Source organism: Centrocercus urophasianus, unplaced genomic scaffold (assembly GCF_019232065.1).
Source record: "Centrocercus urophasianus isolate 14NV4802_14NV808 unplaced genomic scaffold, USGS_Curo_1.0 seq_16, whole genome shotgun sequence".
NCBI classification, from domain to species: Eukaryota; Metazoa; Chordata; class Aves; order Galliformes; family Phasianidae; genus Centrocercus; species Centrocercus urophasianus.
In genome coordinates, this window is record NW_024884711.1 from 18,385,234 (window position 1) to 18,397,199 (window position 11,966).

At 39.6% G+C, this 11,966-nt stretch overlaps 1 protein-coding gene across 2 annotated transcripts in view; it reads right to left on the reverse strand.

Moving 5' to 3' along the window:
• The window catches only part of ABCB5 (ATP binding cassette subfamily B member 5), a 37,870-nt gene extending 29,681 nt beyond the window's left edge, over positions 1 to 8,189 (reverse strand). The window contains exons 1-7 of one of the 2 annotated variants that reach the window (XM_042816773.1): positions 8,105 to 8,189; positions 3,999 to 4,066; positions 2,841 to 2,928; positions 2,682 to 2,727; positions 1,644 to 1,797; positions 1,190 to 1,256; positions 771 to 962 (exon numbers count right to left, since the gene is read on the reverse strand). In XM_042816773.1, coding sequence (XP_042672707.1) covers positions 771 to 962; positions 1,190 to 1,256; positions 1,644 to 1,797; positions 2,682 to 2,727; positions 2,841 to 2,928; positions 3,999 to 4,050 — 599 coding nt within the window. In that variant the 5' untranslated portion in view covers positions 4,051 to 4,066; positions 8,105 to 8,189. Of the gene's footprint in view, positions 1 to 770; positions 963 to 1,189; positions 1,257 to 1,643; positions 1,798 to 2,681; positions 2,728 to 2,840; positions 2,929 to 3,998; positions 4,067 to 4,815; positions 4,893 to 8,104 lie in introns of those variants that run through there. The other variant, XM_042816772.1, reaches the window with a different exon arrangement.
• Between the last annotated feature and the right edge of the window lie 3,777 nt (positions 8,190 to 11,966).

An 11,966-nucleotide genomic window follows, 5' to 3' on the forward strand; every position in this document is an offset into this window, starting at 1 on the left:
CCTTTGTGCTGTCCAATACATTTCACACTCCTAATTTAGGTTACAGTCTCAGAGAAAGTGTTATCTCCATTCTATCTGAAAATCATTATTTGGAAGAACCTCTGTTTTTCCTTTCCCATTTTCTCTTCAGTGAGTACAGACACTAGAGCTGAGAGGAATTTCATTTTGGGTTCTCTTCCACTTTTCAGGACATAGCTCTGACCAAAGCTGTCTTAAGACCCAGAAAAGTCTGAACTTGTACATACAGTCCTATTGCATCTTCAATCATAGTCCTAAAATCTAAATCCACTGAGGAATATGGAAAAGTACCAAGGACTAAGAGACATTGGACTGAGTCCAGCCTGAGGTCTAACTTGATAAAAGCATGAGTTCGCTTCCATTCAATAAAGTGTCAGAGCTTTTCAGTATTTGTAAATAGTTGGAAACAGCAGATTTTTTTGTTTAGCACTGTCTGCCACATACTTCATAAATGCTAGATAGCTCACATCAGACAAGTAGAATACTTCATTTCACATCATAACCCTTTCAAATGCTGATATCACAGAAATGAAACAAATGAAGTGGACAAATAATAATGAATTTCTCCCTCACAAACGTCTTAATTTCACTGTGATGGAAAAGGCTTCAGTGGTTTTGTTCATTTATTCTTTTAAAATAAAATCTCTGTAGACTATCTTGTAAGCGTTTAAACAAAAACTGCCATTCTTCCCGCTCAGGAGGTCAAAACCAAACAAAAACACAACAACAACAAAAAAATACAGAGTCCTCACTCTGTAAGTCTAGTGTTCAGTGTTCCTATCTGGGTACTATCAAACCAAGCCATCTCCTGATGGAGCACTGCAAAAAAGAACTTCCGCCGAATCCTTGATGTTTGCCTTGTAGCAGCGATCAAAAATGTCCATACTTGGACGGTGCTCAGGATCAACACAGCAAAGCCAATTCCCACATAGTAGTAAGCAAACCTGTGATAAGGGAACAAAAGACCACATAACCTCACTGCTTCTTGTGGGAGAGGTTACACAAAAAGCAACAATAATTATGTACCCCACCAAAGTAAATACGGAAATCTGCAGCACATTACAACGAAGCCCTTCTGAGCAGGTAAAAATTTGGATTCCACTCAAAGGGATCACATGCATACAAATTCCCCAAATATTCTGTTAATGGAATGACTATGACAACTCCTTACTTTGTCATTTCAGCTTCTATATCTACATCTGTAGTTAGTTGACAACTGGAATTATTTACTGAAGAACCTGTGGGGAAAAAAGTACTTATGAATGTATCATACATAAAAGATAAATTATGACAATATAGGGTTACCACTTTCAAAGTCTTTTGTATTTTCCAATTAGGGCAAGACATGTGGCAGACACACATTTATTTTTCCCTGAACTTCTAATAGCAAGCAGCTGACAAATGATGATACAGAAGTTATTCATTCTCTTCACCATCCTACACGAGATGAAACTGATTCATAAGGCACATACTTTTTATTTGGTTCAAGCCATGACAATTTAACATGATCGAGTAATTTGCAAAAAGTTGAATTTTGTTAATCATGCACTCATTCTGTCATGTATCAGCCTTAGCTCCAGTAACAAAACATAATGGTATGTGGGGAAGTCTAATTCTAAATTTACCTTCTGACATACTTGAATTCACACCGCTTAGAACAAAGGCATTTGTCATATCTCCAAAGATAATGATCATGAGTGGTAATCCAGTACCATTAGCAGCAGCTGCGATCAAACCAACCACCATCAAAAGTACATCCACCCAATCAGCATAGCGGAACTACGTGAGCATTAAAGAAAAAGAGTAAAGTTATGCCTGGCAGTTCGCATACTAAATACAGTACAGCAGACATACTGAACACATTTGCATCTATGTATTCTAAAAAGCAGCAAGACTACAACTAAAAGAAAAATCAGAACACAAGAAGAATTTTGTAGTAGGTCCCACATATATACAGTTTATTGAAATTTAAACAAGGGTGATCAGCACCTTGCTTCGATCTACCAGAAGACAAGGTCTCTAACTGCAATTGCACCTTAAGGCTTACTTATCCTTAAATGTTTCCTCACTTTGGAAATAGTAAAAAACAAAAATAAAAGAAAACAACAACAACAACAACAACAAAAGTGAATACGAACTTCAATAGCTGCTCCTGGATGTGATTCATCTGAAATGAGAACATTTTATTCTCGACTGTGCTAAACACACTCCCAAAGCGTAAACAGACATGCAATAAACCACAGAACAATAGGAGTTCTCTTATTTTAGAAAAAGCAAGTCTGTGTGTAGAGTTGCTTAGGAATAGCTGTTAGGTAGAAAAAATGGGCACAAAAACATAACCCCAGCCCTCTCAAACAGCAGGTCCTTCAGACATCAAGCACAGGACAAACCCTTTTTAAACAGAGCCCAGGCAAGGGTGTGCACAGTACATATAGCCTAGATCAGCCTCAGCACAGGTAACCCTCATTCTCCAAAACCAATTCCTTTTTAGTGCTCTAAGTGCTACCAATACACTAAGGCGAGGACTTTATGTAACAGCACCAAAGGTCTTCCTAGGTCTCTGGGTTTTGGGGTGTTTTTCTTTTTTTCAATTTCTGAATCACAATTAATAGGCAAACAATTGACAATGACAAAAGAAGTAAGCCACCAATCCAGGCACTGACCAGTTCAAAGATGCCAACCACCTTTTTCTCTGTCTTATCTTTTTTCCTAGAAGACACAGAATACAATTAACATAAGCATTTTTTAGCAAAATCATATTAAAAATATATCCCCGCACCCAATATACCCATGGCTAATCTGCTGAGTTCAGGAAGTCCTACCTTTTTTTCTTGGCCTTCAACTGGTCACTTTCTTCAAGATTTTCCTCATGTTGGAAAGAAGGGTTATCATATTCCATGCTTGCAAATTCTGCAGAATAAAAAGCAGATTTTCTTAACATAACATTCCACTTTTTTTTCTAGTAGTCTGTTACAGCTTTCCCTGATAATTCTTTCGCTTTCAAAAGAAGAAAAATTTCAATTTCAAACTTAAAGACTAATATTTTCTTCTATTCTTGGGCAGACCAGTCTCTTCTTTTTGAAGCTTCCTTTCTCTTCAGTTTACCTGCTCCTCTCCTGAAAAAGCTTCCAGCTAGGTTTCTGAGATGAAAACAGTTAAGAATATATTAACACAGACAAGCTATCAAAGTCTAACTGAGCAATGATTCAACGCTTACAGAAGTGGCTGCAAAAAACATAAGTCCTAAAGAAATAAGCAGAATTGCTTATAGTGAAAGTTATAATTGGTGTAGGTAACATTGAATACAGGTGAGTTCACTCAGGAATCGTGCATTTGCCTGTAATAATCATCACTATTAGTTGCACTGCAGTAGTTGTCACACACTCACCTCCTTTGTGCTAAGGACAATCTACATAAGAGGACTCCTATCCTAGAAAGCTTAAAACTGTAAAAGCATAGGATGGGATATAATAAATGGATAAAGAAATGGTTGGGAAAAGGGCTCAATGCACCAACAGTTTCCCATCCAAACTATCCTTGACTGCTGAGTGAGTAGAATTTTCTGTATGCTCTTTTTCATATTCTCTCATCAGTCAGTTCAAAAAAAGGCTTATATAAAAGACTTGAAATAACCTTAACAAGCCTGTCTAAAGAGCATTTTCTAGCCCAGACTAGGACACACCTAAATACGAATTTTACACAGGTAAATGAATTCTGTTGAAGTCGGTGGAATGACTCATGCATTAATGTCTTCTAGGTGGTGGCTTTAAGTTACTGAATTCTCAACAGAAACCAAGTGGGCTGAAATGATTAAGGAGAAAAATCGGGTATGTCCAGTAAATTGCCAGCAAGTGTACAGACTTAGATACTGTACATATGCTGTCTCTGTGGTGGTGAGGAAAGATTTATGATGCACTTTCAGATACAGTTATGGAATATACTCTGTAAATGCACATGCTGTTTTTGTGCCTGCTACTTACCAGTTTCAGAGATGTCGTTTTCTGTGAAACTTACACTTTGATTCACTGTCATTCTTTCTTGTATGATTCTGAGATAAAGACAAAGGTTACGTTAAACAAAACATATGCAGAAAAAAGAGGAAAAAAAGGAAATTCTCCCCCTCCCCCCAAAAAAGAAAGAAAAACAAACAAACAAAAACCCAAGTAACTCCCCTACCCCATACCCCATAAAGCCAAACATCAAAAGTTCCATATCAAAACATTTGGAAAGAGTAGATATTTAGAATGTTCACATTACATCTGCATTTCTTCACGTGCCACTTTATTTAAGTAGCACAATTATCTGACTGAAATGTAATGATAAAGAAACATGTAATAGTGTGATTAAAGACTGCCTTTGAGGAAATCTTACTAACAGTGCAAATTAGAGCAACAGGTTCTATCTCAGCAGCCTGTTTTAATAGTCTCTAGATGATTCGCATTTGGATTAGTGTGAATGATTCAGTACAGGATGGAAGGTTTCCATCATTAGCTTGAACTAAACTTACTGGATGTAATACAATCATGATTATCATGCTAAGGACCAAAGATGTGCTCATGTATTTTGCCACGCACCTGCTAAAAAAAGTTTAGAGGTAGTAAGCAACTGAGGTGCCAGCTGTGCCCAGGCTTTACTTGATACAGCTTAACACATACAAGCAGAAACACACATGAATTTGATCTAGGCTAAAAGGATAACAGAACATATAATCAACCCGACATTAAAAATACATATATAGCTTAAGCATCCTCAATTAAGGCTCCTGGCTGTGCCTTTCTTCGTATTATTTCAGCTTACCTTTACACCTCATGCTGTGCCCTTTCTTTTCGGTGACCAGGAGGACCAGCCCCATAGAACCTTTACCAGCCGCTGCCCGAACCCCACTCTACTCTACTACCGAACCGGCCGTGCCCTGCAGCTGCCTCCCGGGCGGGATCGCCCGCACCCCGCCACGGGCAGGACCGCCCTTCTGCCCGCCTGTCGCTCGGCTGGCAGGTGGAGGTGGAATTGCAGCCTGGAGGGAGAGTTCGGGCAGGGGTTTAGGCTGGCAGCAGGCACCCACAGCGAGCTGCTTGGCACGGCTGCCCGAACAGTGCTTTCTGACTTGGTTCTCACTGTTACTAACGCTGAAAGAATTTTAGTTTGGAAAAGTTATCGCAGGGACCACTTCTTCAGAGGAGTTCCCTAATCCCCTATTTTCAGGCACATGGAGGTAGGTATTTTAGGTATTGAAGAAAAGTCACTTGCCCAGAGGAAAAAAAAAAGTAAAATCAGGCTTGTGAGAGCACATTGGATTTGGGGAATTGCTTCACTGTATTCAGTGAATTTCAACTAGGAATAAAGATACTGATGACCTTTAACTAGACCACTGAAAGCGTTTTCACTTCCCACTTCTAAGCAACATCAAGATCAAAGCTAGCTAAATTTGTTGCTGTTCTCAGAGGAACTAATACACAAAAGCATTGTGTTTTGCTCATGTAATTCTCTTCTGAGAATTTGTGCTGCGTTTCATTCTAGCAAAGCTAAAACTGTTCTTTGCTTTGTGTTAACTCAGTGGGATTTGTATTTTTTCCCCCTCTTAGAAGAAAACAGGTACACAAAACAGATTTTCTGTGCAGTCCTAAAATAGGGATTCTTCCACTCCCTTCCCCATCTATACCAAAGTCTGCATCATTTACTGACAGTAATGACTTTAATGTTTAAGAAAAATAAACTCTGCTTGTTTCCCTATCCACTCAAATACCACTGTCCCAAAGCTGAGTCTCAGTTAAGCTAGTCAGTTAACTTCAGAGATAACTGAAGTAGTTCTTGAATCATGTTTCTGGGGCTAAACCTAACTTAGCTGCCCTCTTTAGCCTTCCCCATGGAATTCAGATTACATTTTACATATTGGTTATGCCGCCCTGAAAGAACTACAGAAGCAAAGACATTTTTAGTCTTCATTGGTTCCCACCCACTGGGACCCTCTGTATTTGCTTGGGTTTCAAATTTCTGTATGTCAGGCTTGTTACTTTTTAGTACTTTCTTATTTCATGAGCATTACCTAGGGCTTATGTCGCAGACTCAAAGTTAAGCCTGGGTAACACACATCAGCAGCTGCTTATGAAAAGCTTTTGAAGCCATGAAGAATTTGCATTTACAGAATTCAACTGAAGGGAAAGAGTGGTAAATGAAATGTCGTGCTGCCCCAGCCCCAAGGTTCCCAGCTACATGCACTATTTTCTTCAAAGGAAACAGGTTTGTTTCCTTGTTTGCCTGGGAGGGAGCAAGAACAACTTACCATATCTGGGCTTTTGTTAAAATAGGCGATTAGCTGTTATTTTAAGTTTGGTAGTAGGTCACTTCTGAAACTAACTGATCAGTTTTAGCAACATCCCAGATAGAAAGCAAATGCCTGATGTGGATTTTATGATAGACGTGGGGCTGGCACATAGCATAAAAAAAGTAGAAACTCTCTTGGCCCAGTTTTCAGAGCTGCTGCATGACTTACTTAAAAGAAGTGGCAGCTGGTGAAGGTTTGGTGCCTTTGAAACACAAGCACTTTCATGGAAGTGTAGAATATCCAGAGTTATAAAGGAACCATAAGGGTCACCGAGTCCAACTCTTGGCTCCACACACGACCACTCAAAATTGAAACCATATTTCCGAAAGTATTGTCCAAATGCTTCTTCATCTGTGGCTTGATGCCACGACCACTGCCCTGGGCAGCCTGTTCCATTCCCACTGCCCTCTGGTGAACAACCTTTTCTGAACACCCAACCTGCCACCCCCCTGGCACAACTCCATGCCATTCTCTTGGGTCCTGTTGCTGTCAGACAGCAGAGCTCAGCGCTGCCCTCCGCTCCTTTTGAGAGCTGCAGCCGCCATGAGGCCTCCCCTCAACTCCTCTACTGTGGGCTGAACAAACCAAGGCATCTCAACCACTCTTCATACATCTTACTATCCAGACCCTTTGCCATTTTCATGGCCCTCTTTTGGACACTCTGTCATAGTTTTATGTCCTTCTTATACTGCAGTGCCCCAAACTGCACACAATCCTTCATGAGATCAAAAGCCTTACCAATGCAGAGGGTTCACTTTTCAAAACCTAATCAGCAGTCATTAATACACATAGCAGCACCAGAGTGACAGTTGCCATTCACATCCACTCCTCTGTGCACTGCACACAAGGTAAGAGAAAGCCTAAGACCTGCCCAGCTCAGAAAATTGAGTCCAAAAAAGACGTAATGTGAACTCCCTCCTTAAATAAGTGGTTGATGCCCTATCCCTGGAGACTTTCCAGATAAAGCTGGATAAGGTCCTGGGCAGCCTAATGTCCCTGTTCAATGCAGGGGAGTTGGTCTAGATGGCCTTCAGAGATTCCTTCCAACTCTAAGGATTCTATGATTCTAAGTGTAACTACAATTAACTGCTCCATATTTCAGTGAAAAATAAGACAACATAATCTGATTTCTGTGTTTTTGCAGACACAAAAGTTCTGGACTAAAGGAGAAGAAGGAGAAGAGACTGCCATCCACAGAGAAAGGAACAGAAGTAACACAAGTAGTGAATAAATTGTAGATAGAAATAATGCCTTGGTAACACCTGGGGTCCAGTATAATAAAATATGATTTGGAAGGTAAATGTTATTTTGTGTTTTATCCAAAATGTTTTTTAACTTTAGAAAATACTGCATCTGAAAACACTTATAATCTTGTACCCCTGTAATCAAAGCGATTCCATGCATTTTTTTTTATTTGTCCAGAAGCAATTAGCAATAGGAAAGAAGCCATTAAATCCAATCATGTAATATTAACTAACACCACCCATAACTGACTGAACTAGAAGAGATAACTAGTCTGAAGAACAGTTATTCATAATACAGCACAATTAAAAAACTAACAAACAATCACCAGAAAGTCCTCAAAAGCATTAAAAAAAATCTAGAAATAAGAACTCGTTTCTCCAGTAAAGCAGTAGAATTCAGAGAACATAATGCATCATATGTTAAAGTAGTAGACATATGACTTTAGTGGAATACCTCATCAAAATAGTAATCAAATGCAAAGAGGGAGTTTTATATCATACACGCGTTGTTGCTACTTACTGATATGCAGAAGAACCAGCACTTCTGTTTGTGGTTTACTGATCTTGAAGAAAATACATGGAAGTGAGTAAATATTTGTCAATTTAATAGAAGGGTACTAACATTACTGGAGCTGGCTGGCCAGTAGAGTGTTCATACTAACCCTTAGTGCCACGTCATATATATAACAGGAGACAATAAAACATTGCGTGCCAAAATGAACAAGGTCATTCAAATAAACCAAAGATATTTTTTACAGCTTCATAGTAATTTTTCATAAACATGCTTCTTTTGGGTACGTGCAGAAGTTCAGACTGAGGCACTCTGTTTTTGTTCCCAAGTTACACAAGCCCTTTCCCAAGTGCTAGATCAAGCCATGATCTGTATTTTTCCACACAATCCACCCTTTATGGATTGAACTGAAACATAACTTTTTGAAGATAGCTGATGTGCATTACATCCAAATTCCACATAAACAATAGACTGTGCAGCAACTAATAAGGCAAATAAGACAATCCAATAATACTGTACAACCATTCCTCCTCCATGAATGAAAGGAGGCTCACCAGGTAGAGATGGGATCATTTTTCAGTTGTTCTGTTTGTTTGGATCTTCTTCTGTGACATTATGTGAGTTACACTTTTGAGTACATCAGGAATACATACACTACAATCAGTGTTAATAACTGTACAGGTACCCCTTCGAATAGCAGTTCAGTATGTCTAACCTGATTCTCTAGTACAATTTTTTGTGTTCTAATTCTTGATTGATCAGTCTAATAGCTTGTTGGGTTACATTTAGTGGTGCTGCAGTATGATTAGCTAATGCAGGTACTTGCCATTCAGTAGAGATAACTTCAGTTTGTGGTGAGAAGATGGCCATAGCATAGAAACACTAAGCAGTCTGTTTATACTGATGTCAGGTGAGAAAGGTTGGGTAATTAGTTTGTGTTTGTGGTTACTTGGAATGTATTGCACTGGGTACATAAAGCCAACCCCAAGTACCTCATCCAGTCTAGTTAGATGATAAGTATGGCCAGTCATATTGACCACAAAGAACCTCATAGTATCATATGCTTAAAAGACTTATGAGAACTCTTATTCAACGGTTTAGGTAAGGTAATATTCTTACACCAGCACTGAGTAAAGCCCCCAGCCACACATCAGTTCAATTAGAAGAGTTTCATTCAACACAGCAAAGCATCTGGAGTCGTACCCTCAGCATTAAAGATGAGAGCTGGCCTACATCATCCTGTACACTGTGGTGATCCATAGGGCGATGAGGTTGCGTGTGATTCTGCATTCAGCCTTCATCCATTACTTTGGAAACTGTTTCACTGAAGGACACTCATCCATTCTGCTTACAGTTCTATTCTACTGAAGAGCTTGGTGTGCCATTCAGGCTAATGTACCAAGATAACCCTTAACTCGCATCTGTGGGTAAAATGGTATAGACCCAACAATCAGCCTGGTGAACAACATGGGTTATATGAGTTGCCCAGTCAGTAAGTACTTTAGCCATGGACCTTAAATGGAATAGTAGTGGAAAATCCACCTTCCAAACTAATATACAGTCAACATTGCAATCCTGTGTCAATACTTCTGCTTAAATAGGGTTATGACCAGATTGGTTTTACCAGACTCTTTGTCCTGATACTGGACACTGTACAGATGTAACTGGTGACATAGGAGGCACCTGAATGTACCATAATGATATAATAAATATTCCTTGTACAATAAAAATTGGTATGTTGACAAGCATTTTGATGTGTCAGGTACAAAGCACCTGCGGGGTTACATAAGTTCCCTTTTCCAATAACTTAGGAGCAAGGAAGCTGCATGATTCTGGCTTTCCTTGAACCTCCCATAGCCATTCTACCACGTGGTTAACAAGGTCAACATAGGCAGGGAGCAGTAAGTTGTTCATTATGCCAATTTGTGGCTTTATATGTTTTTCAATTCCTATCATCTGTACCCTAGGTGGAGAAGCTCAAGTAGCTTGTGTAAAGCCCTGGGTCAACCATTTTGAGGTCTTTCATTTAAGTCTCTTAATACCCCATACAGCCATGTTGCCCACCCCTTCAAGGTTGAGTGTCAGCTCCAATGGCTGTTTTCAAAGTGTCATTATAATTTTCTATAAGATCTGTTCTGGTTTGTATGGAATTGTATGATAAGTAGAAATGCCATTAAATATTATCTTCAAAATACGTGTACATGGGCTATTATCATTCATGTACTGATAATTTTTTTCTCAGTTAGGCAGGTCCAGTGCCTTCTGGGCAACACACTTTGTTCTCCATGCCTTGCAGCTTCTCCCTGGGGGGGACAAATAGAGAAGTGTGGGAGGGGTTTCCTTTCCTTGCTGGATCGGACAGTGAAGGAGTAGATATACTCCCTTTTCCTTCACTGTTATTTTTGTTTTTGGCCTGACACCCTACAGACAATGGCCTTGCCTTTATCAGATCAAAATCTGTGTTCTCTTGCCAAGTCCTTTTGTCCAAGCTGCAATAACTGTGGGAGATTGCCAGCTACCCTTAGCATGAATCTGCATTTTGCAAGTCAGGCATACTATACAGATCTTAACAACTCTAACAAGGGGAGCAGTCTAAGTCATGCTGAACTCAGGTAACCGTGATCACCTACCAGTGAATTTGAATGTGGTCCTATTCAATGTCCTCCTTTCTCAATTCAGTTTATGTTCCCTCTGTTTCTAAAATTGCCAATTACTCTGGCAACTTCAGAGCATTCTTGTACTCTCACAGCAGTCCTCATTTCTGTATTCCTTGGGCAACCACATACCACAAGATTATCTATTTCCACCCTAGGATTTCCCCCAGCAAATCCAATCCCTCCCTCTTGTAAACCCTCCCTCTTGTAAACTGTACTTTCTTTAGCTGGGATCCTGCTGACTATGTCAGTTGTTATGCAGAAGTGCCAGCACTATGTAGGATTTAGTGATCCTGAAGAAAGTACGTGGAGGCAAGATAATATTCAGTGTTATGGAGGGGCACTCACGATAGCAAAGGTGGACAGCTGGTAGAGTGCCTGCGCTACCCAGTTAGTGCCAATTATGTAATAGTAGGAGACAAAGCGTTGGACACCAATACGAGCAAGATAATTTAGATAAATATATTTGATTACAGCTGTGGAGCAGTTTTTCATAAACAAGTTTCATCTGAGTAGATGCAGAAGCGCAGACTGAAGCAGTCTGTTTGAGCTCCCAAGTTACAGAAGCCTTTTCCCCAGAACTACTCACCTGTTCAGACCCTGATCTGTGTTGTAGCACACACACTGTCAACTCTGCAGCAGCCCAGACACCAGCATGATAACCAGTCTGCACCCATGAGCTGAACATGTGTAGTCATTGGTAGTAAACGACTGTTACCTAAACTGTAGGTGATCTCTTATCTTTCCTCTGTGGCTGGGATATATTTATCAGGATGGAACTTTAAAAGACATTTTTTCCCCATTGTGCTTTGATAATAGTTGTTTTGTGACTTTTGCATCTTTGTTATATATATGATTCACAAAAACACAAAAAAACTGTTTTTGTGTTCATTTTTTCAGAAATCTGACCGAAATGGAACTTTAGTACTGCAGGTATCACATTAGTCACATTCAACTCCCACATCTCTACAACAGTACAAGGGCACATTAACTGTACTCAAGCTCAATGGTAATAACACTAAAAACAAGGGGAAGTAGCTGTAGTCATGTCACTTTACCTGCATCCTCACTCTGAAATAGGATAGTATTTTGGTGTGCATCTAAGAAATGGCTCATCATCATAAGTTCTTCATTGAATTCATTGGGTAATAGGTTGCTTATTTGATCATAAATACAGAACCTATGAGTGTATTCTACATGGTTAACTTTTGTCAATA